Below are 16,959 nucleotides of genomic sequence, written 5' to 3'. Positions count from 1 at the left end.
GGGCCGGGGCCCGGGCGCGGCGGCGGCGGAGGAGGAAGAGGAGGAGGACGGAGACGAGGAGGACGAGGTGGAGGATGGCACGCGCGGGGCCCACACGTGGAGGCCGGCGCGGGGGCGCGGGCAGGGCCGGCTGCTGAGACGCGCTGCTGCCCCCCGCGCGGGCACCGCGGCTTCAATGGCGCCATCGCCCAGGACCAGCAGCCGGCAAGATGCGACCGCCCTGCCCAGCATGTCCTCAACTTTTTGGGCGTTCATGATCCTGGCCAGCCTCCTCATCGCCTACTGCAGTGAGTACCACACACTCGGGCCCCACAAGGGCCTCGGGTTCCCGGCTCGACCCCAGCCCCAGCCCCGGCGGGGCGCCCCGCGTCGGTGCGGAGTTACGATCGCGTGGCGCGCGGTCCGGATCCTGGCCGCTGTTCCGCTGGCCCGGGAGGGCTGGGTGCAGGCGGCTCCGGGTTCCAGGCACTCCGCGGCCGGGCGCATCAGCCCGAGCGTGCTTCCGTGGACTCGCTAGCAGGGCCGGCGTCAGGCCCAGGCCGGCACGGCGCGTCCCTGCGCGGCGGGGCCGGCTGCCCGCCGTTGGGTCTTCGTTCCAGCCCAGGCTAGAGACTGAGCGGAGCTGCGCGCGCTGAGCTTCCCGCCGGCGACACTCCCTCCGGGGACTTGTAGGGACGCGGCAGCCGAGCCCGAGCGGGACTCCTAGGGCAGGAGTGCAGCTTGGGTTCCGACGCATTGTGGAGCTTCTGCCTTGCTGGGAAGCGGGCTCGCCAGATGCTTTCTGTAAAAGGAGAAGTAAGGGAACGGATGCCACTGGAGGAGAGGGCCCGTTACCTCTGTGAGGGTGGTTTGGAGGAATGAACTGGCGACCCAGTTGGGTCTGGCAAGGGCTGCGGAGGGACGTGAGGGCTGGTTGGTGCCTGGCACGGGGGAGGGGGAGCGCTGGAGCTGGGCTGGGTGCGGGACGGTGGGTGACAGTAGGTCACGTCTGGGAAACGGTGATCTGAGTTCTGGTTACAGACTTGGGGCTGGTGTAGGGTGGGTAGGCATCTTCCTGGCTGGTGCCTGGTGCCTGTTGGTAGCTGCTGGGGTGGGTAGAGAGGCTGGTTAGTGTCCTGGGCACAGGCTCCAGCAGGGATGGGCCCTTGCCTCTTTCTGCCTTCCAGTCTCTCGGGAAGAAAAACTAGTTCCAGGGAACACCTGTCATGGAAAAATGCCACAGCAAGGGAGGTGATAACAAAATATGGGTTCTTTACAAAAATAAAATAAAATAAATAAATAAGGCCATCACCAAGCGATTCCTCCTGCTTCCCCGGGGCCTTCAATCTCCCAGTCCCAGCTCCTCCTGTCTTTGAAATGAGATTGTAGCAGCCTCAGAGACTCAAGTCATGGCCGGATTTGTCACCAGAGTCCTGGGACAGTTCTGCCCGGAGATAGCTCAGCCCCCAGTATGGAAGCATTTTGAGGGACATGGGAGTAGGCCTATTGCAAGAAGTGCCCCTGTTGTTTCAGCGGGCTGAGTTCCCCTGTGTTGCTGTGGCAGCTTCCCCTGAGGGTCATCAAGCAAGAGGCCGGCTGCTGACAGTGTTCTAACCTAGCTGCCCTCGCTGCCCGGGGACAATAAGGAAAGGAGTGTGGTAGTGTGAACCCCATGAGGGTGCTAGCTGCTTAGGCTCCTGCAGCCTGCTGACTTCTTTCAGGGGCTTCCCAGGCCCCTTTGAGCTTGGATTCCTTAGTGGCACAGGAAGGGTTAAAGACAGGTAAACTCCAGAGGTGTACAAACAGGTAATGCCAGGATGGACTGCGCTTCCTGGTGCTATCCCAGGAGGGGCACATTCAGCAGTGGGGGAGGGGCATGGAGAGCTGACTGTTCTTCCTGGCCAGATTCTGGAAACAGTGTCCTTGGGTCAGCGGAAGAGCCCAGAGTTATGGACTGGGTCAATAGAGGCAGCTTTGCAAGTGGGGGGGGGGGGGAAGGACAGCTATCCACTGCTGCCCAAGCGTATGGCAACCCAGCCCTTGACCACAGCACTCTGCTCTGCAGGGTATCACCGAGCTGTACCCTTGTATCCACTCCCAGACAGCATAGCCTCTGTCCCTTGTTTCCTAGCCTTAGCAAGAATCAAAGTGTGCTCTCACTTCTTTATCTGGCTCTCTTGCCCCTCGCTCTGACTATAGGAAAGGAGTCTCCTGCATTTAGAGAAAGGACAGCCCTGCCATCCTGAGAGTTCCTTCTCTGCTGCAAGGGCAATTGGTAAGAATATCTTATCCAGCAGAGCAGGAGTCCTTAATAACAGCTTCGAGGAGGCACATTTCCATAGCTGTTTCCATCCCCACGTAATGGAATAATTGACAATAAGCTAACGTTTTCAGACACACCCCATTACACCAGAAATGCAGTTGGAGAAATTAAAACATTTTTCTAAAATACAAAATAACATCATCATAATTTATAGCTGGGAACTGAAATCCGAGAGAAAAGAATATTTCTTTTTTCCCCCTTAGAATTGATAATGCATAGAAAATGATAATTAGATAGTTTCTGTGATTTCCAGCCTCTCTTTCAACATATCTGGGATGAAGGATAGTTAGCATCTTTGTGTGCAAGATGTTTCACTAAGGACTTTTCATTACCCTAAGTGTCTTTCTGCTATAGAGCAGAAACATTTGTGAAGCTGGGGTCCATATTTTAGGGCCCAGTGATGCTGCCTGTGCTTCTTCGTGCTCACTTCCTGGTCCTAATGGGAGGAAACTGGATTATTTCCTGGCCTGATTTCTGTTGGGTGGGGGGGAGTCAACAGTTCTTGCCCATTGGATGTCCTTCTTTGCTATGTGCTTGAGATTCATATTAAGGAGGTGGGCTCCACCCTCTGGCTAGAGAAAGACCTGCAGTCCACCAATTAGGCTGGTTGCTATGGTGACTCAGCCTTGTCATTTTCAGGGATTGGGGAAGAATTGCCAGGAAAAGAAAAAAAAAAAAAAAGGAGGGGGGTGCTGTGAGGCTGCCTTTAAAATCCTGCTCTCTTTCGTTTGTGCTCAATGTTACTGGTAAAGTCCACTTCGTAAGCAAGCAACCAGTGCTCACCAAGGTCTCCCGGTAAAGTTAGGCAATGGGCTGCTGTGAGAAAGGGAGAAAGTGCTTTATTCTGGGCTGGGGAAACTCCTTAGACTGGCTTGGAAGGAGCTGATGTATTTGAATTGCTCCAGTGTGTTGAATGAGATAGGACCTGGGCAGTGAACCGAAGATTCCGTCTTTCCACACTGGATTGTGGGTTGTTGGAGATAACACCAGCAAGGAAATGTGGAGAAAAGGATAAGCCTGGTGTCCCCCAGCCCCCCCCCCCGCCCCGAGACTTGACTTTGATTCTTGCAAGCGGTGTTTAATTCAGGAATGAAGGACTCTGCTCTAGCGTAGATGGCAAGTTCTGCCTTCAGAGCCCCGAGGTGAGCAGATGCTCCCGGCATACAAATGCTGCAAGGTCGGCCGGCCTCATTTCAGAGTACTGGGGAGTCCAGCGGAGGAGAGGCAGTAGGGCTGCCTGTTTAACATAAGTTTCGTTTTTCTTTTTCAAATAAATCTTATTAAAACTGAATTGTGCCTTTCAGTTAAATCTCATGTCCGCAGCTGCTGCGGATAGGAGACATTACAAACAAGTTTTGAATTGTTTTTAATCCATTAGAATACTAACCGAGCGTAGGCACTTTTGATGGGCCCCGGCACACAGTTCCTTTACAAATACAATTTGTGGCATACTTAGTGGGGATGACGATGTGCTGTGTTCCTGCTGATCAAATGTGATTTCTGGAGTTCTCAAAGAGGTAAAATTGAAAATACCGGGGTCGACACAAAGTGATGCCTTTTGGAAGTCTCTCTCTCCCTCGCCACCCCCTCTCCCTCTTTCCTCTGTCCTCTCTCTCTCTCTTCCTCCCGTCCCTGCCTCTTATATTTTTATTTGATGAATGTCTGGGGTGAAATGTGCTGTTTCTTTCAGCCACGTAATGTGACGATCAGCCGCTTCTCCCAGCTGCACTCAGAGGCCTGGGAGCTTGGAGACAGAGGCATTTTGAGTCCTGCGAGTGTTTTCTGTTCAGAAGAAACCTGCGGGAATCGACTTGGACTTGACTATCCATTGCCCTCTTTCACAGCGAGGGCTGCTCCTGGACAGAGGGTCTGTACCAACCCCGCCCCTCCCCCAGTCTCTCCACGGAGGCATTTACATCAGAATCTACTGCCTGCTTTACATTTCCACACGGGGCTGGCTTCTTGCTTCCATCAGTTGTGAGCTATCTGGACCTCTCTAAGGCCAGGAAAGAGTTTGACTAGACAGGACTCCTCCCTGCTGAATTCCCAGCCCTGGACCTGCCTCTATACCCAGGGCATGAAATATGTAGATCAACTTTTGTGGCGTGAAGTACTTTCAGGTGACTTTATGGGCGTAATTATGGGGGAATGTTATGATAATGCCGCAGTAGAAGAAGGAAAAAAAGCAAAATATTAAAATCCCCATTTCTTTATATAGCTCGGCAGCTGCCTCTTTAGAAGGGCTCATTTTTGCATTAAAACGTGGTGTGCTGGAGTTAATGACCTCTACAGATTGCCACCTGTCACCCAGGGCTACAGTCATGCCCAGCCCCCTCGATCAGGGGAAGAGTGGACAGGCAGCATCCTGACTAGACTCTATAGGCATGGCTGATGATGGCTTATGGCTGCTTCTATGTGTCACCAGGCTCAAGAACTTAAGGCCGATTCTACATATGTGCCACCAGTCACTGGCTCAAGGCTTGTGAGGGGCAGGACCGATTGAGGCTCTGTACTTCTTCCTAAAGGCTCACTTACATTTACCAGTGCCTCTGAGCTGCCCCAGGGATTTCTGTGAGCTGGGATCTCCACACAGGCCACTGGCACTACCTGAATGTCACTGACCCCTCCTGCCTTCAGATGCCTCAGAGTGAAGCAACTAAGCGAAACTGCAGCTGCTGTGAACTGTCCTAGAGCTGAGCAGAGTCTGGGTGACTGTTCTGGGCCCTGCAGAGAGTACGGTGTAGAACCACCACGTGCTTTGCAATGTTCACTCCTTAAAATGGCTGGCAGGGAAAAGAAGACTATCCCCCCACCTTTCTGCCTCTAAGAAAGTAAGTGGAGCTTCTTCGGGATCTAGCCTTCTGACCTCCTAAGAAGCCAAGTCTTAGCTTCTGAGACTCTGTCCTTGAGGATGGTGAGTGGCAGGACTGCCTTGTCACTCTGTGGTTGGTCTCCCCTTGACAAAGAGCTGGCCTCCGGCTCATTCCTCAGGCTTCCCAGGGCAGGCCAGAGCGGTTGGTGAAGCTGGAGATGGAGCCTCCAGCATGTGTGTTTGGTGTGTGTTGGGGGAAGACTTTTAGCCCTGTTATCAGGCTGTGGAATGCAGAAGTGGACGAGATGACTGCTGTCCGGGAGCTGACATTATGGTGGGAAGACAGGCAGTCGACACAAAGAGAGTGAGGAGAGGCAATCTGTGTCTAACTCTGTGTTCTCTGAGGGGCTGTCTCCCTTCACCACCTACCCTGAACTGGGCACAGAAGTGCTTGCTTCCCCATCCATGTTGGGGTTAGCCAGTGGCCCCTGACAGCCTGCCTGCTTGTTTGGGTGTTGTTTGCAGAGTGAGAGACAGGGAGGGCTACTACAAGCAGATGGGGCAACCCAGCCCTCAGGATCCATGATGTTAAGAGGATTGTAACAAGGAATAGGCTATCCAGAATAGCCTATTCTGAAGACCCAGCTAATCATGGCCCTGGAACATGGGCGATGTTCTCTGAATGAATGAATGAAACAAAACACAGAGATGAGAGCCTACCCGTGGAGGTAGGAGAAAATGATTCTCCTGTGTTTCTCTGCCTTCTTTCTGTTTTTGCAATGATAGAAGATTCCGAAGAAGCTGGCCTTTCTACCTCACCACAGCCAGTAAGCTAGAGGGAGGTGATTGGAGTAAGCGGATGGTCTTAGGTTAGGATTAGCTGTTGTCTTTCTAGGGTTTGCAAAGGACTGAAAGGACTAGGTGAAACTGTTGATAAGTGGGTGTGTCCGTGGAGTAGAGAGCTTGGTCATGGGAGTAGGGATGATACTAAAGAGCAGCAATTGAACCTCAAGGTTGGAGACTGAACTCAGTCCCTGGCTGGAGCAGAGAGCTGTTGCCTTTTGAAAAGGGACCGAGACTGTAAGATCCCTGAAGACCCATGGATCTGACAGTCTTGTTGAAAAGAAAGCAATCTGGTATTTCTGCCCTGTGTTCACTGTTTTAAAATGTATGCCTAGGGCCACAGGGGTCATTTCTCAGGGTTCCAGAATGGAAGAATCTCCTCTCTGGTTGGTTCCTCATTTGCTTAGCTCTGGCAATCAAATGTGAAGCCCTCCTCCACTGCCGTAGCCCCCCCCCCCGCCCAGGTGTGATGACCAACACCATTCCTAGCCGCTTGTCTTTTGGAGATGACTGGGTGAGTTTCTTGCCTGTGGGTCCCCAGTGGACAGGAATGTGTTATTATCTCTCAGATTGTGGGGCTGAGACTTTGGGCTTCTGGACCACTGGTAAGAAGGTGAGGCTGGGAACCCTTCTGAGCTGTATAGCCTGTGTGGGGTCTGAGGATATCCAAACTGCAAGGGCCCAGCAGGGCTTCCCCTACCCCACGCAAAAGGCCTGTGTGGGCTTTGTCGCTGCTGTGAGGCCTCCTCCTGGCTCCCTGTGCTGTTGGAACCACTTTCTGCCACAGGGAAGGTGTCTCCACACGTTCCCTCAGCTGCTGTTTTCTAGAGCTGGGACCAGCGCGTTTTGAAGGTTGCTTGCAGCCTCCTCTCCGAGTCTTTATTTTCTGTATCTATCGCACATGCAACTGTAGTGCTGATGGTGATGAAGCCATTTAGAGGCAATCAAACATCCCCGGTCCAGCGTAACGACAGAGGAGCCCATCAACCTCTCGTCATCCACCCACTTGCTTAATTATGCTCTCCTCTCTCCAAGGCAGCCCAGTTCCCATGTGTGATTTCGGAGTGTTCTGGGATGCCCGGAGCCCTTCCTTTCCTCTGTGGGAAGTTCTGCCCCTGCTCTTGACGGGGTGGCTGCTTCATTTCAGTGTCCGGGAAGCTGTGGCTTGAGACTGTACGTTCTGGGGCCAGAGAGCATGTGTGGTTCTGCTCCAGTCTGCCCCTTCTCCAGGCCTTGGCTACTGTGCCCTGGTTAAGTGCAGGCTTCCTCAGGTGCTCTGCAGGGATTCAGACCCATTCATACCTGAGTATCTTTTCTCTACCAATATGCTCTTGTTCTGTGGGCACTGAGTTGGGATTTCTGTGTTTCTGTCTCTCAAAGGCCAACATGGCCTTCTCTGGTTTTCTACTATACATGGGATGGCCACCTGTGCCCCATGGGAGAACTGAGATGTGTGTTCTGGTATGGTGGTCAGCATCACACACACACACACACACACACACACACACACACACACACACACACTTACTTACACACACACACACACACACTCATGGTCACCTACAGCCCCCAGATCATCCCCAGCTCTTCTTCCTTGATTAATATATGTTAAACAAAATCTGTCACCTGGGCCTCCAACCTCAGTAGTCTCTTGAGACCCCAAGTTGATAGGAAAAAGGGAAATAAAGACTAGAGTGCTCTTAAAGGTCCCTCAAGTTTCACTTATTAACCTGTCCTTTACCCAGTAAACCAAGGAACTGTGGCTGTGGCCCAACACAGGGGACAATGAGAGCCAGTTAGGAGATGGTAGAGCTAGGCCCTTGGGCTCTTGACACTGTGCCTTCCATGATGGGGCCTCCCATGGTCAGCATCATTTCCTGCTATTTGTGTGTCCTTTGCGTATACCACATCTCAAGCAAGTGTCTGCCTTCCCTCTTTGGGTCCTGGTTCCCTTGCTTGAAATGGAAGGTTGTGATTGACCTCCTGGCCTGAGATTTTCCCATCACTGATTGGAGTTGTGGGCCTACAGAGTCTTTGCAGCCTCAGAATGAAGCTGGAAGGCCACAGCATGAGGCCCCTGTACTCTGACATTCTCCCTTATGGTTGACCAACACCAGGCTACAGTGACAAGTGATTACTCTTGGCTTTAGTGGTGTGATCAGTCTATGGGAATGCACCTGTCACTCACTCAGTGAAGGTGAGGCATTTTCCAATGAACATCTTTGCTGTGTTTCACCTTGATGATCTAACATGAGCTCCAGAGGATATGGCAAGTGTCCTGAGCCCTGAGCCTCTAGGGTTGCTGCTGAGGTGGGCAAGCTTGGGAGCTGGTGGTGGCTGGGTGGATTGTGAGCCATATGCCTGCAAGATTAGGATGTGAGTCATAGAGTTCTTAGCTGGTTCCTATCCAGCCTTGGTCACCTCTTTGGTATCAGTATCCAATATCAGAATCTATGTAGGGGCTTCCTCATACTACCAGGGATGTGGGGAGCCAGGAGAAGCCTGAACCTGTGTACAGGCTGAGGTGTGTCTGCTGCCTGGATCATTTTCAGTTTTTCTGGAAGGAGTCAGTGAGAAGAATTACTGGGATGACAGATCCTTAAAGTCATGCTATGGACACAGCCCAGAAAGTCAGTCTCATTGTTGGTTGGTTTAACTATGACTCTTTCCTTTAGTGGCACTGTCCCCTCTCACCCGTACTTGGCCATTCCCTCACCCTAGGTCAGCCGTCCCAGTGTCTCAGAACAGCTGGCCCACCACACTCCTCACATGTCTTATCGTTTACCCAACCCTCTGTGGCCTAGGACTGGTGTGGCTGTAGCCCCTGCCTAAATTGCTTCCCTTCGCTGCTCAGCCCTCCTCCCTGTGGCCATAGGACTCACTAATGTTTTGATCTTTCAAGTGCCTTGGCTGAGCTGAAGGAGGTCTTCTGTTTTGAGCACAGCCGGTCTTAGCTTTCAGAGGAGCATCGGTTTGTCTCCTGCCTCACGTGTGCAAACGCAAGGCCGGTGCAGCTCAGAGTTTCCAGTGCATCCTTCCACTCTTCATCTGTTCTTACAACCTTGTACCAGATCCAGCAGAAGTTGGAGACATGAGGACAGCCATGTCTGCTGCTCCCAGGAAGCTCCTGCTTCCAGGCAGCTTAACCTCAGCACAGGGTTCGGGGTGGAGAGGACAGGGTGTTAAAGGTGGAGGGGCTTCCAGGGTGAGCTCTGTTGACCTCACAAAAGTCATATCCCTGCCACTGAATCATCTTAGAGGCATAGTGTGTGTTTGGTGGCAGGTGCTGAGAGCGCCTCTCTGAGGTCTCAGACTCAGAGAGAGGCTGCGGGTGGGGCTAAGCTGGCTGCTCATCAGAGATGTAGAGGAACAGTGTTGAAGGTGCCTTCAGCCTTTCCCTGGGAGGCCCCCACTAGTCTCAGAGCATCTGAGGAAGTGGGGGATGGGAACTAAGTTCATTCGGGAGCCTGTAAGGGCTTTCTTTGTCCTCAGAGGCTGTGTGTGCGCAAGCGTGTGCATGTGTGTGCTCAAGAGCGTGTGCCAGAGGAGGCCTGGGATGGACAGAATAGTCTTTAATTCTCTGTGCTCACACTCCAGGCATCTCAGCCAGCATACCTGGCTCCTGTCCCCAGCTAGTGGACAGCTTCAGAAGGATTTCTCAAGAAACAGACAGAATAGAGGTGGTGCAGAAGTAGGTTCTAGCCTTGGGGGACACCCTGTTAATTTCACGCGATGGCCACACCTACCATAACTTTTAGATATTAAACTTCAAGTAAGAGAGGTTATTAACCCCATCGAGGCCTCGCCCAGTCTCATCACTGACAGCCGTGACCCAAGACTTATCTTCTTTCTAATGGTTAGGAAGACCCATGCCTAAGTTTTGTCCACATTTACATATATATGTAAATATATATGTATATTATATATATATATATATATATATATATATATATATATATATATATTCATTTCAAAAGCCACTGGGTAGCAAGACGACAGAGGGATTTTTCTTGGCCTGGTTGACCTGAGAACAGATTTTTTGAAACCCTGTTAATGTCCTTGGCTGCTATGAAACATCCAGACTGAGTCAGAAAGGAACAGGTGGCTTGTCTTGTATCTGCCGTGCATTTGATTATATTGAACACCCAAGTGAGCCAGCTTAGAGGCGCCTCAGAACGTGGAGCCTGAACCTGGGTGGCTCATTCTAGGAGAGATTGGAGCCGTCTCCAGAGGCTCCTCGCTATGTCATATTTTTTTATCAGATAAAATGCTAACAGCTTCAAAGTACTATTAAATGCCATGTGGGCATGTGCTAGTGGCCTTCCATCCAGGAAGATACTTTTACTCTGGCTTAATTTACTTTTCTCCCGTAGCATTTTGCTACGTGATGGCATGTCCTAAATAAAGTGAAATGGGTTCATTAATGGGTGCTAATTTATGTTTCTCAGCTCCTATGCTACAGTGGCTGAAGGAGCCAGGAGGAGTCCTCTGTGGCCTGATGAATAGCTGTCTCCACCCTTTTCTTCAGCAGCTCATTTCCGGGAAGTAGCTGCTGGCTTGGTGTGGAGAGATGAGCAGGTTTCCTCTTGTCTCCATCTGTGAGGGGCATAGAGGGTTGGCCTGGGCAAAGCCTTCAGCTTTTCTGAGATATGATGTGTAGGATTCTATCCTTGGGGAGATCTACCTTTGAGTCTGAAACTTCACATGAAGCCAAGTGTGTGGAAACTGCAGTAACAGACCCTGAAGAGAGATGCCTGAGGGACCCACTGGGATTGATTCTGAATGCAGGACTTGGGCTCTTGAAGCTGTAGTAGACAACGAACCTGGAGAAGTTTCTGAAGGGCAGGGCTTGCAGTTTTGAGCTTTCTGGATTAAGGAAAACACCAAAACAACTGAGTTCATGCACTGGGACTTTGGAATAGTATAGTCCGCAGGCTCAGTGCCTCCGGCATTTTTTTCCTGTTTCATGACATGAACTACTGTCCTGTTGAGAGGTAGAGTGTCTCTGAGCAAACCACATTTTGGTCTGAATCCATGCCCTTCCTGAGCACAGCAGCATATACTCACTTGCTTCCTTTTTGCCCTGATGTTCCAGAATGGAGCAGAAGCCATTTTTAAAGTCACTCTGAAAGCCTCAGGTTCTTCAGTGAGTGTCGGAACACCCAAGAAGCAGTCATCACAGGGACACTGAACAGATCTCTCCTCAGGTGGCCATGGGTTTCTCTGGAATCCAGGAGTAGCCAGAACACTCTGGGAGACGTGTGTCAGTTCACTCAATATGCCTGTGTCACGTGACCTTGAGCACATGGAACAATGGCTCTGGAGGCCAAATTCAGGGCTGGCTGGTCCTTTGCGGTGCAGAATAGGGGTGCAGGTGGGAGGAACCAGCCTGCCCGTGCTGTCTCTACTCTTTCCATGTGAAGTACATGTTGTAACTAAAAAAACACAAATTAAACAAACAGAAAGTCTGGACTTTCATGAAGGACCCGTTAGGTATCTGCCAGTATCCATCTGCCTCTGGAAATGTGACTCAAGGACTTTTCTGTCTCACCTGCCATCATCTCCACACTGATTGTGGAAGTTGGACTTGTTTTCTGCTGTGTCCTTACCTGGTTTTCTGCCTGGTTTGTATGTCCATGTGACTCTCTGTTGACTGTGCCATCTTGGACTCTGAAGCTTCTGTTTAGGAGAGTGGTTTTCAACCTTCCTAATGCTGCGATCCTTTAATACAGTTCCTCATATTGTGGTTACCCCCCAACCATAAAATTATTTTCATTGCTGCATTACAACTGTAAATTTTCCATTCGTATGAATCTCAGTGTAAACATTTAATAACGCAGGGTATCTGAGATGTGACCCCTGTGAAAGGGCCATCCCTTTCTAAAGGGGTCGTGACCCACAGGTTGAGAACCACTGGTCTAAGACCTATTCGGGAAGCTTTCTGCCAATTTCAACCTTGTAACCACAGGCCGAGGCTGTGAGAGATGAGTGTGCTCCTCACTTAAAACCAATGCAGTAGAGTGTACCTGTTCTAGTTCCTCCACCAGGAGGCCACTGAGACCATTGGCATGTAGCGAACCTCTTGGAAAAAGTCACTTGATAGTAGAGCATGAGGTAGGGTTTGAGGAGAAGTGGAAAGGGTCAAGGGAGAAGTCCACTTCCCTCTGATGATGGATAGGAGTGAGAGAAGACCTTGAGAGAAGGACACTTGTGCTGGGGTAGTGTGGTGTGATGTGAGACTTGGGGGCCTCTGAATTAACTCTGCCTAAGCAGCACTTTCTGGAAATCCCTTGCTCCCAGGTCACCTTATGAAAGCTTCTTCCTGATAGACTCCACAGCTCAGGAAGACCTACCTTCCATGTGATGGGGGAAGACCAGAAGTGGGGGAAAGAGGTGTCAGTGGCTGACACACATTCCTTCCTGGGAGGCAGAGGTTTTCCAGATCTCATATGCCAGGAGAAAGTCAGGCCACCAAAGGTGGCACTGTGATCTGCCATGCCAGGCTGACTCTCTGCTTGGGGTTGACATAGGAGTGCCAACCAGGCACTGTTGGGTGGATACCAAGAGCTAAGGTGTGGGTGAGTGGTAGGTGGTACAGTTTGGTGACAAAGTATACCACAAGCCTGATAATTGGTATATACTGTATGGTGATCCTGGTGAGGACTTGCCGACACATATGACTCAGTTCTAGGCATTTCGCAAACCCTGCTTTTGGCCAATCTTCACACTACTTGGTATATCACCAGGAAGATTTCCCTTTAACATAAAATGTCCACATGGGCCAGAAACCCCTAGGCACACACACACACACATCAGAGGAGGAATGAGGAATGAGTGTGGCCAATGTTTTGAGTACCTTCTTTAAGCTCAAGCACTTTGGGTGTTGGAAAGACAGCTGCCAATCTCCAGATACACCTAATCAGGGCTCCAGAGCCAATAGACAGTGACTTCTGCTTTGAAGATTCAGGAGGAATATACTTACAGTGAAGACTACTGGTAGTAGGAAGGCCCCATCACAGCCCATGGTCACCTCAGATAAGGCCAGGGCTAAAGCCTATTCCTCCTCCCCATCCAACCCTAAGAAAGAGTAGTCCCACTATGCCAGGGAGCTTCCTTCAAGTCCCTGATGGCTGGGAGTGAGGGAAGTGTGGAGTGTTAAAGGAACTCCGCCCCTCTTGACACATCCTCCTCCTGATGCTGTCCAGTTTGTACTGAAGTCAACACAGCTCACCATGGCAGCACTCCTGGTCTACTCTGAGGGCTGACACCCCTCTCCACAACCACGACAAGATTACCCACCTTTGGAGAGTCATAGTACAACCTGCAAAGTCAAGGGTATCATTAGAGGTGAGGGCTCTGAGGCCAGAACATGCCTAGGATCCAATTGATACCTGGCTGGGAACACAGGAGTGAAAGGGGGACTGCACTTATTCCAGATTGCTCCTCGAGATGTCCCCTTAAAAAGAATAGGTACATGGTGAATGTCATCACGTTTGAATGCTGTCCAACAATTCATCAGGCCTGCACTAACCCCAGGAAGTGTCAACAGAGAATTTTCCACAAGAGCCAGATCTGTACTTGACTATCTTTCCAAATGACCCAGTTAAGCCTAGCTAGCCCCACGCAGCTCTCCAGCTAGTGATCACCTCCCTCTCCCCCTTTCCACACAGTCAGCCTTTTAGGGAGAGCACACTTTCCCTAGTGCCAGACCTGTCCTGGGTGTGCATATCTCTCTAGCTTGATCTGGAGGTGAGGTTGTGCTTTCCCTGGCGGGGATGGCTTTGCCCCCAGGCAGCATGCAGTGTCAGCTATGGAATTGGGAAATAACAGTATCAGGAGGGTTTAACACACTCATTCCTCTCACAGCACGGCCAGAGCCATTGTGAACCTCCCAAGACTGGGTGGTGCACTCTGGTGGAGGCTGCATCCCTGAGTTGGTATGACTCATGTTTGCTGTATGCCCTGGTGTCTGAGCATTGGATAGACTGCAGAAAGAGTGACCTGTGCATTGTTTGTTTCCAGGAGTGCTGGATGTGGCACTTTAGTGGCACTGACGGCTTTTAAAGAAGTCTGTTTGGGCTATTTCATTCTTGGGACCAGAGTTGCCTACTAAGGTGACGCTGTGCTAGTTCTAAGGGTTCACAAAACAATGGCTTCCTCTTGGGTGCGGTTTACCAGTTGCCTAACAGAGTAAGGAGAGAAGGAAAGGGCTGGGCTCTTTTTCTGTTTTTAGAGCCTTCCACACATTTCTGTGTCTGTCTTTCTCTAGGATGCTAACTCCCAATCCTGAGACCAGTTGCTGTGTGGTACAGTGGAAGAGGCCAGGTCATGGGAATCTAGTGCTGTCCACCAGCCACCACTCATCCTTGTGTGCAAAATGGATGAAATGCACACATGCTCCCCTGAAGTCCCACATTGAGAAATTTTCGTCTCAATTAATGTAACAATAAGTTTTTGCAGGCTGTGGCAGTGGGCACTGGAAAATTAAATGACACCTTCTTGGCATCTCACGTTGGTAAGGAGGCCAACTGATTATTTTTATATTACAATCCCCAGGCGTTGTCAAATTGATTAATAAATTCACTGAAGAACTGTTAACTCTTAATAAATTTAATTTTGGTATTTGGGGGATGACTTTGCTATGACCTTTGAGTCTTGACGCTCTGTGTGGGCATCAGCATGTGTTTCATGTCCTGTGTAGTGGCCATAGGCTCTCCTTGAGACCTGCCTGAATGCACAGGGAACTTTCATTAACTGTGCTCTAGTATACATGGTCTTGGGTGCTCTGAGGTGACATGGAGTGTCCCTTTGAGTTTTCCTTGATAGCCACTGTATTGAGCTCTTGGAAGGCAAAGCAGAAAAGGAAATGTCCTCTGGTCACATGACTCTCATGACCTTTTCATGACTTAAAGTGTCCCAGAATGTTGAAGCCACAATCACAACATTGTCATTTTGGCACTTGGTAATTCTTCTCTAATCTCAAAAATGTCAAGGCTTATGCTGTCATTGCCATGTTGGTGGTAGAACCATAATGGCCCAATGTTGGATGAGCCATGGACCTCCCAGACAGGGCAACCTCTGTTAGGGACATTTCTACAGTAGGAGATAGAAGCTCCGGCAGGCTGCGCAGAATTAGTTGGCCATCAGATAGGCTCCAGGAAGGGCCACTCACTGTAGATCTCTGTCCTGAGTCTTTCTTGCCCTGCCCTCTTGGCTGTGTCCACTCTGCCCCTCACCTTTACTCTAAGCCCAGGGCTCCTCACTCTTTCTACCTGTCTTGACCTTCTGGCTCATCTCTGTTCCACTCTGGTCCTCCTTTTTCCTGAGACTTCTCAAGGTCACTGCCAATCTCCAACAGCTATTTCCAAGGCCTCTGTGTGAGGCTTTGCCCCTTCCAGTCCTAGGCCTTCTTCCACTGTCTCAGGACAGTACTCCAATGATGCATACTCATGGCCTGGTGGGGATTTTTCCACACTTCCAAAATGTCCTCTCTCTCATCAGTAACCCCCAGATATTATGTGGGAGCTTTGTCTCTAGAAGACTGGAGTCTGGTCTGGGAACCAGCACAAAGGCAGGGCACCTTGATGCAAACCCCTCAGGTGTCTCTGTGGATGACAGACGGCATGCAGATCCCAGCAGGGGAGGGGACAGCTAGAGCCACAGTTCTGACAAAAAGCTGTCATTCTAAGCAGGTGGGAGACTTTGTGGGATCCTTGCATCAACTCCAACCAGAGCCATCTGGGCACCTCTTGGGTCTTTGTGGACAGATCTCCTTCCTCCAGGTGGGTTCAACATCCAGGCTCCACCCTGCCAGGTGAGAGGGATATCTCTCTCACCAGGAGGTTACCCTCTGGCCCTAGACTTTCCCTGTACCATTGCCCAGCGCCACCACTGCTCAGCCACCTCCAGCCTTGACCTCTTGTCTGTCGAGGAGAAAGAAACCCAGTGACATAGGGTTTTGCAGTCGCCTTCTGATTGGCCCCAAAACGTTCCTGCCGTTAACTTTATGACGCGCTACCCAAGGACTAATTAAACCAGATGGCGGTAAAACCCGAGTGGAGATGCAGAGGCACTTTTACATTTAAGTTGATCAAAATTAGGTAGAACGGCATATGCTTGTGGAGATTGAGAATTTTTTAACTACATATTAACGGCCTCGCTTAATACCCTTCCTGGAGAGCTCAGCACAGCCTGGGCCCTTGGCACCACACAATCACATCTTCCCACCCCTGTCACCTAGCCACATGGTTGTGGTGTAATTTAAGCAAGCGAATGCTCTCCTCAAAGCATCCCGGGATGTTAACTGTTGAGCCAAATGGTAATGTGCCTCCCCACTCCGCCTCCACCAAAAAATGCCATATTTATGGTGGTGGGACACTTTTCAGAGTGAAGGCCACTGGCTCTAAGTCTCTACAATGCCTTATGTCTGAGGTCAGGGGATAGGATCAGGGGCAGTGCTGAAGCTCACGGTGCCTCCGATGTCAGGAGGAGAGGACTTTCTGTGATTTTTGTTGCTGGGACCATGTCAGAATCTACCTCCCAGACAGAGTATACCTCCCAGCTGCCGGGAAATGTGGTTGCTTGTCTAGGTCTGCTCACCCTACAGGACAGGACCCCGACTCCTACAGAGAGATCCAGCTGCCCCCATAGCCTTACTGGGTTGGGTTCATTTGAGATGAACTTCTCCTAGTGCAATTTACTGCTGACACATGCATTCAGGGGCATTTGGTCACCCCTTGTGTCGCCATGGCCTCTTACAAGTCCATAAATGTCCTCCCTATCCCTGAAGAAAATTGTGCCCTGTGAAACAGTCACTCCTCTGTCCCTCAGCCCTAGAAATACCAAAAGTTACAAGCGTTTTGAGAGAGAGCCCCCTAGATCTGGTATGTGGGATTTCTACCTCATGACCTCTCCCTGTCTGTGGCAGGGAAACAACTAGCTGCTTTCTTTCTCAATCTCTCTCTCTCTCTCTCTCTCTCTCTCTCTCTCTCTCTCTCTCTCT

At 50.7% G+C, this 16,959-nt stretch overlaps 1 protein-coding gene across 2 annotated transcripts in view; it reads left to right on the top strand.

Moving 5' to 3' along the window:
- Nucleotides 1-31: 31 nt before the first annotated feature.
- Tafa5 (TAFA chemokine like family member 5) overlaps nucleotides 32-16,959 on the top strand; it is a gene marked incomplete at its 5' end in the record, with an annotated part of 215,732 nt that continues 198,804 nt past the window's right edge. For both annotated transcript variants that reach the window (XM_055627121.1, XM_055627123.1), the window contains 1 exon segment: nucleotides 32-287. In XM_055627121.1, coding sequence (XP_055483096.1) covers nucleotides 32-287 — 256 coding nt within the window.

The sequence above is a fragment of the Psammomys obesus genome, unplaced genomic scaffold, assembly GCF_907164565.1.
Source record: "Psammomys obesus unplaced genomic scaffold, mPsaObe1.curated_primary_1811, whole genome shotgun sequence".
In the NCBI taxonomy this organism is placed as follows: Eukaryota; Metazoa; Chordata; class Mammalia; order Rodentia; family Muridae; genus Psammomys; species Psammomys obesus.
Note: the sequence above shows the minus strand (reverse complement) of the source record. Positions and strands in the feature narration are given on the sequence as shown.